Source organism: Triturus cristatus, chromosome 2_2 (genome assembly GCF_964204655.1).
Source record: "Triturus cristatus chromosome 2_2, aTriCri1.1, whole genome shotgun sequence".
In the NCBI taxonomy this organism is placed as follows: Eukaryota; Metazoa; Chordata; class Amphibia; order Caudata; family Salamandridae; genus Triturus; species Triturus cristatus.
In genome coordinates, this window is record NC_140582.1 from 329816591 (window position 1) to 329835591 (window position 19001).

At 41.4% G+C, this 19001-nt stretch overlaps 1 protein-coding gene across 2 annotated transcripts in view; it reads left to right on the forward strand.

Moving 5' to 3' along the window:
- TBCK (TBC1 domain containing kinase) overlaps positions 1-19001 on the forward strand; it is a 1508203-nt gene that overhangs the window by 32442 nt on the left and 1456760 nt on the right. For both annotated transcript variants that reach the window (XM_085641401.1, XM_085641402.1), the window contains exon 2: positions 11815-12035. In XM_085641401.1, coding sequence (XP_085497527.1) covers positions 11815-12035 — 221 coding nt within the window. The remainder of the gene's footprint in view (positions 1-11814; positions 12036-19001) is intronic.

Here is a 19001-nt window from a genome sequence, read left to right on the forward strand (position 1 = left end):
GCTAGCCTACCGCCTACCCCCTCCCCCCCCCCCTGCTGGATCCTCGTTCAAACCAAGGTACACCGCATGTTCTCTGCGTTTTGGCCACAACCTCTTTAAATAGTGTTCGCCCTGGACAGCGACGAATTTTAGCCATGTTGGAACACGGGTGTTAACATTTCATGGTATTTATTGTATCTGTCATTAAACATATGACCGACCTATAGGCTGACTTCGGCCCTTTACAACATTTGCACCACTCTTCTAAATAGTGAACTATCTCACCACCGGTGCCCACTTAGTTTTAATTGTATTGTTCAGTTGCGTATTGAAGTACATTTTTTTTTTTAAAGATGATTTTGCATCTTAATGAAATTATAAAAATGCAAAAATTGCTTACTAAAATGTCGACGAGCATAATATCGTGATTATCTTGTTTCCACTCCAGTCGCCACGGGTTTTCACAGATCGGGCAGCTGGTGCGCATTGTATGCAACTGGTGTCATCCAAATTGCCCTCTTGTGTTTCATCCGGAAAGCAGGGACTCGAGTGGTTGCATAGAGGTGCCACACACCTTGAGCACTACGTACGTTTACATAAGGCCTCAGCCAACCCCCTCGCCTCTTTCATTTGAGAGCCTTGATTCGACCTGGGTTTATGTTACTTTCCTCAGTTTCGTTTCACTTCCGACACACTAAGCCCCTGCTGCAAACAGGCCTGGGGTTTCGCTCAGAGCTGGTTTGCCTGCGGTGCTACCACGCCTGCGCAACCCGAGCCCCGCTCCTTCCTGACTCACCTTCCTGACTCACCTGCTCGACTCACTGGTTCAGGGCGGTTTTGTTATTGCGAGCAGGCACTCCGTTGTTCACTGATGACGCATCTGTGCACTAGGTATTTCAGACCAAGTTTGCCTGCCCACTGAGTACGCCAAGCCTTGGATGGGGACACTTGCCACTGCCCTTAAGGCATCCAGTCCAACTTTCTAGAGTCTTAAGAACATCAAAAAGTTACCACGGCCATCCGGCGCTGCATTTTGGATTTTAAATCGGCACATTACTCAGTGGCTCTATTAGAACCCTGGAACCGTTTGTTGAAAGGTAGCCAAGAGTCCTTTGGGTCTAGTGATTTCGCATGACCAATAACAAACCATAATAACTCTCTCATTTTAAGAGAACTGACTATTGGCCATTACACTATTTTGTATTCCACTCTTTAGGTGGGGGAAATAAGTGAAGGTACCCCCCAAATTCACACTTGAACTAGGGGCTGAGCCATTCATTTAATGGAATTCTGATTTTCCAATTGTACAGATGTGTTAAGATGCAGTGATATTTCTGCCAGGCGTACAGCATTCCTTTTGTCCTTGCATTTAAATATTGAGTAACACTTGGTCTGCAGTGACAACCAGATGTTATGATTCAGATTGAAAAATCCTAATATTATCCTTGTGGTGCCATTGACTACTTTTCTGATAATCAGGTAACATACTTCAATCAGTAGCCAGCAAGAGGAAAACACAGCGGGTGTTTGACCAGCCCGCATGTTTAATAAATATGACTTGCTTTAGGCAACTCTGTCTACCAGCCATGTAAGTAGGTTACCTCACCCTACTTATTGCATTTTGCTACTAGATAGTGTTATCGAGATAACTATATAGGGAACTATATTGACTGTCAAAATATCTGGCAGTTTATTCCTATGTTCATAAACCTAACAGCCCATGCGTCCTAATGTCTCTGCACTATATGTCAGTTGCTGCTATAAAGTAAAAGACTCTGCTAATGTATTAGTAAATATTTGTGATGTGTTGTAGTTATGAAAGTGCATGCTAAGTGGAGCCATGTGTGTCAGTTTTCTTCAGATAAACTATTCTTTTTGGCTTTTTTGACACAACTGTAATAAAAAACATGCAAGCTCAACAATATTTTAAAGATGAATTTAAAGAATACATTTAGAAAAAAGAAAACCGCCTGGAGCCTAAACACTACTGGCATATGCTTGAAACTGATCATAGCAATGGGTGTCTGTTTCGTGAGGGATAGCACACAGTCTGTTGTTGTCTTAAAATTCCAGCATGGTTGCCACATTTAGGACCAACATTTTTGACATCTTTGAATGGTAAAAGGATATATTATGGACAACAGCGTTGCAGAATGGTCTCTTGGTTTGGATGAACAGGCAACTTGTGATCCTGTGCACTGCAGATGACATAAGCAGCAAGCGACCTGTCCATACTCCTTTGAGGTTGTAGTATCCTCTTAAGAAAAATGATGATAAAAAAGAGAAGCAAATAAATGAGAGGAATTATAAAAGGAGACCATTGAAAACTAAAGGAGCAACTAGAACCGACACCGAAGAGCACCCATTTTACTGTGGATATGTATATGTGATGAGAAAATACTGTCACTCCCAGGGCAGGAGAGACAGTCACTGATGTGAATTGAACCATTATCCCATGCAGTACACGGTCATGGATGGAAGAAGAGTGTAGATGACATTCAGACAGACCATTGGCAGAAGAGAGCTCACCCAAAGACCCTCTATGTATTTGTATGGCTATATTTATAAATATTTATTATATAATGATTTGTTTATTAAAAGTTTTGTGCCAGTCAGCTGAGTTTGTCAGGGCCTCCGAAGAGATGCTAGCAAGAACTATTACAGTGCAAATCTTGTAGCGTAGGGTTTTATGAGGCAGTAACCAAAACCAAAATCCTCCATACAAATATAGTATGTAACATTTCATGTTGCAAAATATCGGTGGTCTGATTTTAATACAGAGAAATAGCAATCCACTCCTAAATGCCTGTTGATGTTTTAATATATTCTTCTCACAATCAATATGTCAGTCCTACTGCCTTTATCATAAACAGCGCCACTGGAATTAGGCAGCAGCACAGGCCCAAATTATGGGGCAGGGTTGGCTAAACTATGCCGCATAATGCAGCACATTTTGCGACAGGATTACTTCATTATTTTTTCATTAGGTCAGACTGGGCAGCACATGTGCTGCTCTGCGGCATGATGTATTGGAGTATGGAATACAAGCCCCGCCCACTCTCCGCCCATATTTGTCATTGGCTTGTGTCATTTCCCTTCGAAAATGCTGACTTCTGATTTGTTAATAGGTTTTTTAGTCCCTCCTTAGTACCGCCTTGTCTTAATTTGTAACCTCCCAGGAGGACTGGCCCTTTTACTTCTGTTGTTACACGGTACGTCTTTTTTAGTCTGTAAGCACCATTTTCTTTAATGAGTTTCTCCTACTGCAGGCAAGACATTCTTCCCTGCAATATTCAGCTCGCCATGCGTGATTTCACTTTAGGAGCAGCCCGGAATAATGACGGCCGCTTCTTTGAATAGGTCTCGCAGTTACAAGCTTGACCTATTGGCATTGTAAATTTCTGTCTTTTATTTATGTGTTAATTAGCAAAACAGAAAAATATGGCATTGTGATATACAATGCCAATTGCTTAAACTCTCGCAAACCTGAGGTGCTATTGCATTGCAAATGCTTGTTTTTAACACTGTCTGGCCATTCGTTGCATTTCATTACTAGCAGATTAACAATCAAATATAGCTATAAGCAACAGAAAGGTAGACAGTCAGCCTTTGCAAAGGGCTTTCCACTGTGTGGCAATACGTGTCACAGCGTTTAGTAACTTTTGAACTGGAAACACTGTTTTTTGTTGAAATATGCAGACTGTGTAGCAGATGATCGATTATGTTAAATCCGTAAGTAAGTGTAAATGCCACCACAACTGCACAATCGCAGTTCCAGCAACCCGGATCATAACTTTTCACTATAAACAGACCATACCTGTCCTAACAGTGCAAATCTTCTATACTAGGTTGGTTCAGGGGGGTAACCAGTACCATAACCCCTGCATATTGCCATAATCTGTGAGTTTCCGTGTAACAAAATACCTGTCTGTAGGATTTAGTGCAGAGTAATACAGTTGATACAGCCAAATACTATCTCTCATAAGAGAACCTAATAAGGATTATCGTAGTACATATCGTAAATCACTATACGCAAATTAAGCAGCAGGCAATGGATTTGTGGTTGCACCTCCTGGTGTAGTCACAATTTCTTTTTTTGTTGTTGTTAAATATTACAAAGTTGCCCGCCTCTAAGGTCCACTGCTTATAGACCATACAAAACAATAATACACACATGAATAGAGAGGCAACAATAGTTGAACAGAGTAAACAAAGAATGGTTCTTGGGCCTTCAATCTTGAAGTCAAATCTTGCTTTATTGTTTCAATTCATGCAAGTGCAGCCAAGGCATTTTGCTTTCAACAAGGCTTCAACAGGGCTGCAAAGTTAACCCAAGTACGGGTCTCAATTTTGACTTTTTTTCTTCTTTTTTTCTACTAGTACATGCAAAATTTATATAAATTTATTTAGTGATAGTGAAACATTTCATAGTGATAGTGAAACATTTCAATCGAATATCATTATATACAGATATTAAGAACACATTTCAAAACTCCTTTTCAACATGTCAAGAAAGGAGATCGTGAACCTATAAAGAAAATACCCAAATACCAAAGCAAACAAGCATTGGCATAGCCAAGCGGTCTCGCCTTTGGAACCTTAGTCATGCAACAGTTGATGTAGTTGCACCAAGGATATTGTGCTGCATAACTAAATACTTATAAGGTCCCAAAAGCGAGACCTATTGGCTATGCCAATGCTTGTTTATTGAGCAGTCAGGATAGCATGCTTTTTGATGGCAGGAAGCCTGTAGAAAGGCATAGCGGTGCATGTCGTCCCAAGCTGGAGACTGAACTGTAGTAAGCCAACAGGCATGTGGTAGGTAGTGAAGACACCACTAAGGTTTCGCCATGCTTCGCACTGAGGCGAGCAGCAAACACTTCTTCCTTGTCACCACTCTAGATCGCGAGGAACCGGCACAGACAGTGAGCCACTTAGAAACACGGGCCACCCAGCACCGTGCTAACGGGGTCTAGAAGGGTAATCCAGCACAAAATTAGGAAGAGGAGACCCCTTAACGGGGTAAAGTTAGGGAGTGGGTGGGAAGGAAAGCAGTAGCTCAGATGGAGAGTGCAAGCAGCGGCCGGAGAGGACAGGGGGTGGAGACAAGAGCAGCAGCTGGACACAGGACTACCGAGGGAGCTGAGGAGAGCGTACAAGCAGCAGCACCAGCCAGGCTGAGGCGGCAGGAGGCGGAGGTAGCCGCACTGTGGAAGCGGCTTGAATAAAATCACAGTAAATCAAACGAGCATGGATGGCGTGAAGCGGGCTCCGCAAGAGTCTTGGAGGTAGCGGCCACCATTTTGCTGTGAAACCAGCTCTAGTTAAAAGAGAAAAAAACAAGTAGATAAAGCGCACTGCTCGTGAAACGGGTGCAGTGCTGACTGTTAAAGTCTGTACACAATTAAAAAAATGGAGGTGGGCAAACCCCGCCGTGCAGATCCAAATAAAGTGCCGCCATCATATATAAAGATAAAGTGCGGCGTCCTGCGCTGGAAGTGCTCAGTGTGAATGTAAAAAAAAAAAAAAGTCCCAAAGACAGGACATACAGTACCGGAAGAGGACAAGTACTGGGGTCGATCCGTGAGAGTCAACAATTGAGAACAAGCATTTGCAATGCAATAGGTCTCGCAGTAGCAAAGTTTAAAGTTGTTGGTATTGTAAATGGCATTGTTTATTATCTATGTTTTTAAAGCGACAAATATATAAAATGTTATTTATAATGTTAGTATGTGAAAGTGGGGTAAATGTGATATGTACGGTAATGTGACCAACGCTATGAAAGCGGCTACCACGAGTAAAAATTATGACTTCTTCTAACCAGCGCCAAATAAACGTCTGTATTGTGACAAAAAAACGCACAAAAGGCTGCCTGAAAGTCTGCTGTAGTGTGACTTTCTGTGACACTCCAGACACTTGAGAAACAAACCAGCCCAGGCAAATTGACCGTAAACAAGCAAACTGAGAAAGATAAGAATCTATTCCTCTGCAGCATCTGTGTGATGCAAATTAATCACAGCAGGATACTAAAGTCATTAAGGCAACAAAGGTGCACCCTAAAACAAGGAGGGGGGATACACGGTGCAGAAGAGGGTCTGGGAACGTCTCACAGGAAGGTTGGAGCTGAGCAGTAGGTTTAAGGGGTGAGAGGGTGGAATATAAAAGTGCAGAAGGAGAACGCAGTGAAGTGAATAAATGTCCTTGCATAGTGCACAATACATAATGATTTGCCTCTGGGCGTCACAGTTATTTAAAGAACGGAACCTAGATACAGGGAGACCATGTGGTTTTTCAAGCATCACAGTTTGCTTCAGTGCGGAATTAAAGATTCAATCCCAGGTTTCTTAGTTACAAAGTCTGCAGCTTAGTTGGTTGGACACGGCCAGTACACAGAACAAAGTGTGGGCGGGAGGGGAGGGGGGACACATGTTCATTAAGGTGAGAATATAAACCAAAGGCACACAGAGAGAAGGAGCACAAAGAGAAAGAATGAAAAAATACACAAGCAGAGAGAAAGCATGCCAAAATGTGACATACATGCAAGCGCATAAGGGAGCTCCCTCGCCCAGGAAGCAAGGCCACGTGTCAATAGGAGGCGGCGAAAGTGAAGGCAAGAGGGGTAGCAACAGCATCGGTAGGTAGTGGGCAGAAAGTGCAGGAGGATTAGCAAAACCCTCGAGATGACGCTGGCCGGGGGGGAGGGGGCTATGCGTGAAGGAGGAGGGGGCACAGTGACTGCTGGAGAAGGAGGGTAGAAGTTGGAGGGGGGTACGGGGAAGGTGGGTGAAAGACGTCACAGAATGTAGATAGGGGCGAGTAGCAAAGATGGGTTCACAAAAACGTGTATTATCAATGGAAATTGGTTACGAGCTGCACCAAACTGCGCTGTAATAAAAACAGCCCTTCTAGAAACGGGATCGGACCCGTCTCCATTCTCAAAAGCCATGGAAGGAAATCTAACCCCTGCGTGGGAGCTGCAAGGGCAGAATCAACGTAAAAGCAAGCGCATAAGGGAGCTCCCTCGCCCAGGAGGCAAGGCCACGTGTCAATAGGAGGCGGCGAAAGTGAAGGCAAAAGGGGTAGCAACAGCATAGGTAGGTAGTGGGCAGAAAGTGCAGGAGGATTAGCAAAACCCCCGAGATGACGCTGGCTGGGGGGGAGGGGGCTATGCGTGAAGGAGGAGGGGGCACAGTGACTGCTGGAGAAGGAGGGTAGAAGTTGGAAGGGGGTACGGGGAAGGTGGGTGAAAGACGTCACAGAATGTAGATAGGGGCGAGTAGCAGGGATGGGTTCACAAAAACGTGTATTATCAATGGAAATTGGTTACGAGCTGCACCAAACTGCGCTGTAATAAAAACAGCCCTTCTAGAAACAGGATCGGACCCGTCTCCATTCTCACAAGCCATGGAAGGAAATCTACCCCCTGCGTGGGAGCTGCAAGGGCAGAATCAACGTAAAAGCAGGCAGCCCTGTGCCATCAAACTCAGGAAGCAATAAACGACATGCATTCAGCAAAGAACAAACAGCTGCAGGGTTAACACGAATATTCATTACAACCGCTTCCATACACAGAACTACAGTTAATGGACAAGACAAGCCCGGCGGAGCGTGGCGTGCGCGCTTGGCGGGGGAGCGCATTCCAGGCGGGGGAGCGGACCCTTTGAAGGCTCTGAGACAGAGAAGAGTCACGAGACAGCGCATCTGTTTGCGAAAACACTCCTCGGGCCTGGGAAAACGGAGTCTCTCTAGGGCAGATCATGCAACTTTTGGCAAACGAGCTCGATGTGCAGTGACTGACAGTCACCTCACCACTATCCCGCCAAGAAATGTTGAATGATCAGGACTTATCGATTTGTTTCATAAACGAATTGATTTGTGACCAAAAAAAAAGTCGATTCATGAAAAACTGGATTTGGGACAAAAACATCACACGCAGCGATGGGAAAATAACGTATTTGTAACAGCCACTGAACTATTCGTGAATAGCAACAACATCGATTTCAGCAATCAACTTCATTCAGTTTTCAATGGGAAGAATCAGCAGCTTTTGAACTCTCATCTGTTTGCGGGAAATAAATGTTGGACCGTGTGCAAAGTGTGCAATATTATTTTCCTTTAAATCACCGTGTATTCGTTTTGAGAAGGAAAATTTCATTACATGTAAACTTACTTCTCTTTGAATTTACAAAAAGGCTGACAAACTGACATATTGGGAGAAAAAGGTGGCATCGTGAACCGGCGGGCGCGTGCCGTCATTGTTCCCAGAGTCTTACGCACAATGCAGGAAGTGACAGCATGCCATGGCCCGGCCCCCATGAAGAGTGACTGCCTGCGTCGCGCTATTGCTTCCTCCGTGGGTGTGTGCGCCCATAAAGAGGCCTCGTAAAATCACAGCTGCGCTATGGAGTTATCCTAAAACATTTTATTAGCTGGGGGTTAATAACAGCCACACATGCCCTCATTGAATCGTGGGAAAAGGGTGCACCGGAATTTACCTTTCAAAGCAGTCTTTCTAATCTGTGCCCTGGACAAGTGCTGTTCACTTACCAAAGCTACCCCACAGCCAGAAGTGCAGTTCAAAAGGCGTCCATTCCCGAGGGTTTACCCCAGACTGGCGACTGGGTTTCAACAAGACAAGCCCGGCGGAGCGTGGCGCGCACGCGCTTGAGGGTGGGGGAGCAGACCCGTTGAAGTGCTCCCAAAAGGCGGATTGCATGGCTGCACGATGCGCGTGATTGTGCGCGTGCTAACCATGCAATCCGCTTTTTGGGAGCACTTTTCAAACCCGCTCTCTATAGTCTCGCTTTGCGATCGCTTACGCGATAGCAAGGTCGAGACCTAAAAAAGCTGGTACAAGCAGGAACCATTATCCAATTAGAAGGACACAGACAAAAGCCAAACAGAAGCTGGCTTGACCATAGACTGAATACAGCATGTTGAGAGACAGCACATGCGCTGCCTAGGCTCGACCTAAAAGTGAATGGTAACTGATGTCATCACGCTGACGGGGGAGCTTTATGACTCCAGTGTTGTCACAAAGTGTCGCTTACGGCGCTGAAGTGGAGCTGGTCCCCCCTACAGGTTATTCAAAAGCTAAAGAATCTGCAAGTAAATATAGTAGCCCCCAGAAAGAGCATTACAGAAAGTAACTTTTTGTTAGAGTAACATGAAATGCGTGGTATCCCAAAAAACTGAAAGGGTGCTTTTATTTGGCATTTTGGTCATTGTTATGCACAACGCTTCTTCTCTAAGAGACCCCCCCCCCCCCGCTGTGTAAATGAGCCCTTATGCCTTGTTTACTTTGTGCGTTACTGCTCGTTAAGACTCTGTTAAGAGACCCACTCTACCTTTCACAGCTGAACTAAAAGGTGTAGGCTTTTTACTCTGCAGATCATCTAAAAACTATTGCTATCATGGGCAGCATGTTTATCAGCTTACAATAATCTCTAGAGACTGAAATGTTTGACAACCAACTGATAGTAAAAAAAAAAAAAACGTTCCCCGCAATACAGTGCTGTTCAAAAATTGAGAGCCTTTTAGTGGTGCAGCATAAGGCTGCATAGGCCAGACTCTCATGCAGTATACAATCGGATCTCTTGCCGGCTGTGGGGAGCAGTGATTTTAACCCTTTGATTGCACTCAACGTCTCGTCTTGGAGGTGGGGAGGGCAGCTGTTCTAGCTTCGACCCTAAGAAACCTTCACACTTTGTTGGGCACTTGTTCCGTTCTGGGCAAGCTCACGTCTGCTGAACACAAAGGAGGGGGTTGAGCTGAGGAGGACGATATTCGGAAGTCTCATGGAGAGAGGGCAAGAGAGATGGTGTACAGCAAGCAGCCAGCAGAGACAATAGCAGCAGGTGCTTATGCCTTTAGATGCCTGTGAACCCCACCACAGCTACAAACTGTGCATTAATGACAACATGGCCTTAGTGTGTTTGCAAGCAGGGCACTGCTGTTTTTTGGAAAGGCTGGTGGTGCTTGCAGAACTATTGGGCTTTTGAGAAAGGAGTGGCTCAGTAGTGTTTTGTAGCCAAGAGGCCCTTCATACAAGGGAAAACAGTGAAGAGAAAGGAGGTGTAGGGGAGCAATGCAGCTGGGGAGGGGTTGTAACAAGAAAACTGCGAAAGGGCAGGAATGTGAAAGCGGAAGCAGCACACGAGGGAGAGAATTAAAGAACGCATTAACTCTCATGGAGTGCCTAAAGATAGAAAAAAGTAGTTCCCTAAAGGTGAGCAGTGGAAGGACACAAGTCATCCAATCAAAAGAATGCCAGGGAGGGAGGTGAAGAAGAGAAGCCACTGAATAAGAAGCAAGGAAACGAGTGACAATAAGGTCAAACAGTAGTAAGCAGTAGGCAGGCTCTAAGCCCACTGTACGTGCTTAGAAAGCCCACAAAATATCTTTCGCAACCAGAGGGCAAATTTAGTCGTGACATGGTAGAGCCCCATTATTTGAAGATGTGTCAGTAAGTCAAATGCAATACTGCAGTATATGATTTTACTGGAGAACTGCTTTGAGTTACTCATGACCTTATGATAGAACTGATCTCTTCCTGGGATTGTGAAGAAGAATATATTAAAATGACTAGAAGATGACCCTCACGGCTTACATTCTCCTATGCAAAAAAGGATGGTTTGTGGTTACAGATCCTATTTTCTTCATATTTTCCTAAGCAGATGAGGGACTAGAAATACCTGGGAAGAAAGTGAGTATATCATCCGAGTTATTTGATGGCTAAATCATAACAAACTGACATCACATTCACAAGGATAATAGGTATTGTTAGGCGCAAAATGTGCAGCTTTATTTGGGTGAGAACTCATGTGCTGTTAGGTATGCCAATTTTAAAGTTCTTCATTTTAGACTGCTTGGTGCCTACAGATACCCATAACGTAACTGACCTTTTTCCTGTAATCAAAGGTTAAATAAAAAAGGGCTCTTTTCTGAACAACTAAGGTGCAATGTGGATTGAATGAAAGCCCTATTGGTAAATAACCAAGAAATAATAACAAGCATTTGCAATGCAATTGGTCTTGCCTTTAAAGGCATTCTCAATTACAATACCAATAGGTAAAAGTTTCTAAAATGCGAGACCTATTGCATTGAAAATGCTTGTTGTTTACAAGCGCACCATGATGTTCTTTTACGTTAATAGAGGCGACGTCCCGTTGTTTAGATGAGCCGTGTCTAAAGAAATGTCCGCAGCCGCTATTAAAGTAAAAGCACAGTATGGGGCGCTTTTACTGACAAAAGCATTTGTTTGTCAAGTTGACAAACTAATGCCTTTTTTTTTGTAAAAGCACCCCGTGAAAGTGTACATTGCGCGCTGAATGTTGCAGGAAAGCACGTAGTGTCTGCAGCAGGAGAAACCATTAAAGAAAAGTACTTACAGACTAAAGAAGACTACCGTGTAACAACTAAAGTAAAAGGGCCGGTCCTCATGGGAGGTTACAAATGAAGACAAGGCCGTACTAAGGAGGAACTAACAAACCTATTAACGAATCAGAAGCCAGCATTTATTAAGGACAATGTCACAAGACAATGACCAATATGGGCGGAGAGTGGGCGGGGCTTCAAGTCCATACTACAATACAGCATGGTTCGCAGAGCAGCATGTGTGCTGCCCAGGCTCAACCTAAAAAAAGAACATTTTCTAAATGATTTACAATTGAGGAATAGTGGAGAATTTTTCTCAATTTTTCCCTTTGTTGGCATTTTATAGTTTAGACTTCAACGAAAGCTGCATCATTTCCATTTTGATTAACATTTTCATCTCGACTTAAATTCTAGGAGTAGTGAAAAAAGTGTTCCTTTATTTGTTTTTTCCCCAACCAGAAAGCTTGAAAGGAAGATGCCTGAAGCCATGTTTCCCTTGAAGGATGCAGAGATGGGAGCATTTACCTTCTTTGCCTCAGCACTGCCGCATGACGTTTGTGGAAGCAATGGCCTTCCACTGACGCCAAACTCCATCAAGATTCTGGGGAGGTTTCAGATCCTGAAAACCATCACTCACCCCAGACTTTGCCAGTATGTGGACATCTCCAGGGGAAAGCACGGTGAGCTCTTTTTTTTTAAATCAACTTGCACATGCGCAATTTGTTTTTCAACCATGTTTTTTGATGTTACTTTCTGATGAAACCACTATAATAAAATCATGTTTAGCATTCAATTGAATAGATCTCTGGGTTTATTGAGAGTTTGTAAAATGTACCTGTAAGCCTGAAAGTGCCACAGACTACAACAAGGCTGTAAGTAGGGACTGAAAAATAGAGCAATAACACCTCTGACATTCAAATACCTGTGCTTTGGAGAAAAATGTTGTCTTTACTAACTGAAGAATTATAATTAAATCAACAGTAGTTCTGCGGACAAGCATTGGGCTGCTCTTGAGTCATGGCCCTACAAGAACAAAGAAAACCAAAGCAAAGCTTGTCCTCTTAACTTGAGCATGTGTGAAGCTTGTTTTGGCTAGACCCGTGTACAGTTTATCCCAATCCGATTAAGGCTTTGGGACTAGCCTGAGATTAGTGACCTGTCCGCCAAGTGTCACAAGGTTAGAATATTTACATTTCTATTTCTACTACCATTTCTGTTCTCAGAATTGTACCAGATAATGAAGATTAATAATTATTTTAGAATTACATATACATCTAATTACATACATAGGTAGAAAAGACACTGCCTTTCTGTATGCTCAATAATATGTTTGATTACCTTCTCCTTAGTGTGTCTTCAAACTAATTGTACACCATTGACTGTATCAGATTCTGATGGATGTCCTTCCTAAAAAGACATCTCTACCAAAAATCAGTTCCAGCCTATATGTTCAAATGTCACCTCTGGCTTCTGCACTTAATACTAAATAGTAAAAACTGTGCATTTCAGAACCTCGCCCAGCGTAGCAAAATGATCTAAAGAACACATAATCTAATGTTTTCCTGGGTATTTTTCAGTCATCTCTGGATAAATTACTGTCCTTTGTAATTGCATACTCTAAGAACAAACCACACCCCCTGACCCCCAAAACATTTGCTCAACACATTTGTCTCAACTTATCCACCAAAAGCCTTCCTTATCATTCTTTACATTGGACTTATACCAATGCAGGCTTCATGCCCTATAGTCAGAACGTTCTGAACTTTCTGGTTTAATCTGTCTGGTACTGCTAATAATCTCAATCTCTGAACCACTCCATCTCCAATGTCAGTTCACCAGCAGCATTCCAAACTGAAACCGAACAAGATGGCTGCCTCTCTTGTGGATTCCCAAACCCAGGGTACAATATGCTGGACGATGTAACCTGGAACAAAAAAATTTGAATTCCCAAGTTAGATGCAGATAAAACTGTACTCACCCGGAGTAGACTGGTGTGCAGCAATCTCTGGTGGAACCCTGGCACAGTGCAGACACTGAGGATTGGTGCCTGGAGTTTTTCTTTTTCCTTGGATGGGCCTAGACCCTCTGCGGGGCCAACATGGGGATCTTGTGCCCATCAAATGACTGTGTTATAATTGAATTCACCATTATCCCAAAGTATGTTAATAAGGGTTTATTAACATAGAAGCAATCCAAAAGGCCTGCATGCAAGCAACAGGAAAACAAGAGGTTGTAGTTATGCCAAAGGTAATCTGGCTTAAACATTCGATGACCTCATATTAATAGTAAACAGACATTCTATAAGTTACATCATAAGATTTGCATGGTAACATGTTAACTCTTAACGTGCACACAAGTTTGTTGTGAAACACGATATAGAGAGAAATGAACAATACACAATATATACAACATCTCCCTTTCTTGAAAGAAAAGAGTTAATACAAAACATAATCTTCAAATCTCTTAGGCACTTTTGAGAACCTGCTTGATGAGTTTCTAAGAAATTATGTTTGACAAATGTGAAATTGGGTCTGGGTATATTTATTACTTCTCCTGAGTTTTTACTTCTTTGAACATCAATAGAAGGTTTACTGGCTACCAAATAAAACTTATCAGAACCTAGTTTGTTATCCAAAGTACTGCAATTTTCCGTTGTCTTACTATCCATATCAGTAATATCGCTAGCAAAACACGTATTACCACTGGTACAGAGAGGATTATCTTCAGAGCTAGTAACCTTTTTAGAATCATTTCATATCAATTGATCAGTTTCAGCAAGAGATTCATAATCAAGGTTTTTCAAAACTTCATTTTGCCCTGGCTTAAGTTTCACGACCAGACTCTTATTCCACCAACCTTTATCTTTAAGATGTACTGCTCCTTTAGAAACCTCATCCACACAATAAGGAGAAGTGAATGTTGATTCTCCTTTTTGAACTTTAAAAGCCTTTTTTACTGTATCCCCTTTATTAAAAAATATATGTTTTTCTCAGTGAAGCTCATCGTGATAGCATTTAGCTAAAAGTTGTTTGTCCACAATTCTCTGGTGAACCTTGAGTTTGTTATCATCAATTTTCTCGCAGTATTTTGAATCTTTATACAGCATTCTGAATTTAGGTATAAGCATAGTATTGCCTTTTCTACCCCCTAAAAGAATAGTGTGAAACCAGTTACTTAATTTACGGTGTTATTGTAACTATTTACTTTGTCTTGTAAAAATTCACTTCCTGGAAGCTGTGATGCAATAGCTAACTGGACTCCGAAATCCGTTAACACGGTCTACCTGACCATTAGATTTGGGAGAATATAAGGGTGTTTTCTTTTGTTTTATTTCAAAGTATTTTAAAAATGTAGTAATTTGATGTGAGGCCAGTGGTGTGTAACATTGTCAGATACTAAAATATAAGGTAGTCCCTCAATTGCAAAACATTCTTTAAAAAAAATCTATTACATACTCAGTGGTAATATTAGGTAGAAATTCATAATAGATCCACTTACTGTTATAATCTGTTACTATGGTTAGAAATCTGCATTTGCTCTTGAAAGTATTGAAAGGACCTGAAAAATCAATGGCAATTTTAGACCAAGGTACCTCTGGAATTACAACCATTTGCATTTCATTTTTGCAGGTTTTCCAATGCTCTGGTCTGCTTTTGAACATTGTGCACATAAATCCGCATATAAATTCACTTCTGTATCCATACCTGGCCACCATTAATAACTTCGCAACTATTTTTAGTTGCAGTGGAACTAGGATGTACCTTGTGTACTAAATCAAGATTTGTTTCTTAACTGATGAGGTAGAATAAACAAAAAGATTCTCAATGACTAACCATTTCTATTGTTAACTCCTCAGCTACTTGGTGAAAACTCTTTACATTTTTATCTAGATTTCTTATTCGGTGGCCAATTAGGTGTTATGTAATCCATAACGTTTTGTTATATTTTGCCGTCTTTCAGCATTCCCAACCACTTATTTTCAGAAATATTACCCTCACAAAGTGAGATTGCATCAATAGGTGCCACAACGCACTCAGTATCTTCTAAAATATCGGTAGCATGATCAGACACAGGAAGCCTGGACAAGCAGTCGGCGTGGCAATTTCGCCCTCCAGATATATGTTTTATCCGAAAATGTAATTCCTGCAGCTTTGCCATTAATCTTACTAACCTTGAGGAAGCCTTTCCACTACCTCTACCACAACCATCCATCATGTATATTAAAGGTTTATGATATGTCACCAAATCAAGATATTTGACCCAAAGATACATTTTCAACTTTTCAACCGCCCATAATCAGGCTAAGGTTTCTCTTTTGATAGTGCTGTAGAATAATTCTGCATTCTGCATTCCTCAATGTTCTGGATACAAATGCAACTGTGTATTCCTGCCCACCTCTTTTTTGCGTGAATACTGCTCCTATGCCAACAGCACTAGCATCAACAGTGACAACATTTCTTTCCTCAGAATCATAAGGATGTAAAGCATGTGCTGCAACAGTAGTTCTTTTGGTAGATTTAAATGCTACATCTTGTGCAACTCCCCACTCAAACTTTGCTCCTTTTCTCAAAAATGTACGCATGGGTTTTACCTTGTCGGCATAACCAACAATAAACCGTGAATAATATTCACTCAAGCCCATAAATTATTTGAGCGTTTCTTTGTCGTTTGGTGTAGGTGCCTCTGTTATTGCCCTTACCAAATCTTCTTTGGGTTTTATTCCTTCAGGAGTAAGCGTGTGGCCTAAATATTCAATCTCACTTTTTAAAAATTAGCATTTTTCTTTTGATACAGTCATACCTCTGTTTTAAAAAATTGCAAGAACTGTATTTAAAATGTCATTATGTTCCTGTATAGTACTACCATGTACCATGTACCAGTATATCATATTGGAATTTCTCAACCCCTTTAACATCTTTAAAAATGACATCCATCAATTTCTGAAAGACGCTTGCAGCTGAAGCGAATCCAAATGGTAATCTTACATATCTAAATGCTCCATAAGGAGTTACAAAAGTAGTGTAGTCACATGTTTCAGTGGCTAACTTAATCTGATGATATGCTGACTTGAGATTGATTAATTAATAAAATCTTGATCCAGCCAACATCTGGATTTTGGGCAGGAGGTGACAGTCTACATCAATATTTTTATTCAATGATCTCGAGTCCGCACACAACCTAATATCGCCATTTTTTAATGACTGTGATAGTGGAAACCCATTTTGAGGAATTTGTGGGTTCAATTACTCCTTCTTTACATAACTTGTCCAATAACTGCTTCAACCCATTCCTTACTGAAAGTGGAACTGGTCTTACCTTGTGTTTTACAGGAATTACATTGTTTTTTAGTTTAATAACGTGCTCAAAACCCTTTACGCAACCAATACGTCATCAGATAATACACTATCCAAACTTAACTGTTCTTTTATTTCACACACATAAGATACAGGAATTTCACCGAGCACAATAGGTTCTAATGATCCTGGTTTGAAAATAATCCCCAGTCTATCTAAATCCTTCCAGCCAACAATAGATCTTCCTTTAAATTGTAATGTATCCTCAAAATATCCCAGCATGTCTATGCCAAATTCTCCAAATTCTTTGGGATTTACGTCTGTATTTTGTAATTTAATATACGGTCAAAACTCAAAATACGTTTTGTCAGACAAGATAGTTATAGGTGAACCTGAATCCGACATTATCTTTGATTCTACAGATCCTATTTCTACTATACCTAATGGTGCTTTCATCCTACCAGTAGACTCATCAACTGTTAAAACTATATTTGAACACATTTCTTCATCAAAATCTCCAACATTACTAACTCTAACTCTTGGATAAGTTAGTGCCTTTAACTTTCTTGCATACTGACGCAAAACTAACCTACTTCTGGCATTTTATACTTTTCTTACCAACAGCAGAGCATCCTTGAAAGTCCGCCTTGTGACTCTATGAACCACACCTGTAACAAACAAAAGATTTTGAATGTATACCCTTACCAACTCAATTTTTTGGCCGCTCTGTCATCACTTTTCTTTTTCTCCTGTAATGAAAAATCATTAGTAGACTCTGTACATTCGGATGTAAAAACTTTAGATGAAAAAACATCTTTCGATTCCTTTTGTAATGTCAATTACTTCTTGTAATGTAGGGTTTCTGCATGCCAACAGTCTTTCTTGTACCTTCTTTGAGTGACAATAAAATACAAATTGATCCGATATATATATCTATCCAAAGGATTCCGCCACCAAGCAATCGGAAGGACAAAAAAGCAGACCCAGGATCAGTGCAAAGTTGGTTTATTTGGAAAACTCCCGCACCTCCGCCATTACCCGTTTCAGCCTCCAACGAGGCCTTGATCACATGACACGAAAAGGAGACATTTTTTTCCATTTTTAAAGTGCAAGTGCCTGGGAAACACACGTGATTTCAGAACATGATGGAAAAGGACAAGGTATTCATTGTAGTTTTTTTAGAAACTTATTTCAGCACAGCATAAATACGATTCTTAAATAGAGTGCAAATAAATATGTGCAAAAAAGAGCAAAATATGCTATTAATAAATATTCATAAAATGGTATAGATATTTGGCACAAAAACACATGGTTAATATCAGATAAAATCCATAAAGATAGAATCTAAATAACCTTAGTGTGTTGACATTCCTCAGATCGAGCTAAAGTTGTTAAGAACATGGATAAAATGCAAGAAGACACTGCATAGAATATACAATAAATCTTAAAAACATTAATATCCTGCCAGGGACATATCATGATTCCCTGATCACTATAGCTCGTCTGCAGATCACTCATACTGGTAAAATACCATAGCTCCTGTTTATATCCTGTTTAAATATGCACATAATTGTAGATGCTATATAGAGTGAACAAAGCATGTCCAGCCCAAGTGGGCATATATCCATCGATGTTACATAAAGTGCTAGTGCTGCTAAACTCATAAAAAGTGCCTACACCCTACTAAATCACAGCCGTGATTTCGTTAAAAAATGTGTATAAAATTATAACATAACTAATTGTAAAAATAGATCTAAATGAGAGGCGAATCTGATGTTCAGCTAAAAAGGAGGGTGCATAGGTAAAAAAGTGCTAGAGACGGGCAATATCATAAACAAGTAAAACATTCCTCACTTGCATTCAGGCCCAGTGGTGTTTTACAATCCAGCTCTAAGATGTATTGAGTTTCCAGCTTGCGTAGAAGGTAATCACCATTCCCACCCCTCCTGAGAGGCAAGACAGTATCGATGGCAAAGTATTTTAAATACTGTAAGTCACTGCCATGATGTTCTTTGAAAAGCCTTGCCACTGGATAAGCAGCGTCATTGTTAGAGATGGCTCGCATGTGCTGGAGTATCCGTTTGTGAACCTGCAGTCTAGTACTCGCCACATAGCGCAGGCCACATGGACACTCCAGCACATACACTGCAAATTCAGTTTTGCAATTGCGAAATGTAGTTATCTCAACTGGTTTCTGTTTGAAAGGGGTGGTGTATGATTTAGTATTGTAGCCATATTTACACGCTCTGCAGCTGGAACATTTGAAAAACCCTGTTCTGTTATTGAGCCAGTTTTCTGTTGAAATGACCTCCGGGCTGCTCCTGACCAAAGCATTGCTCATGGAGCGAGCCT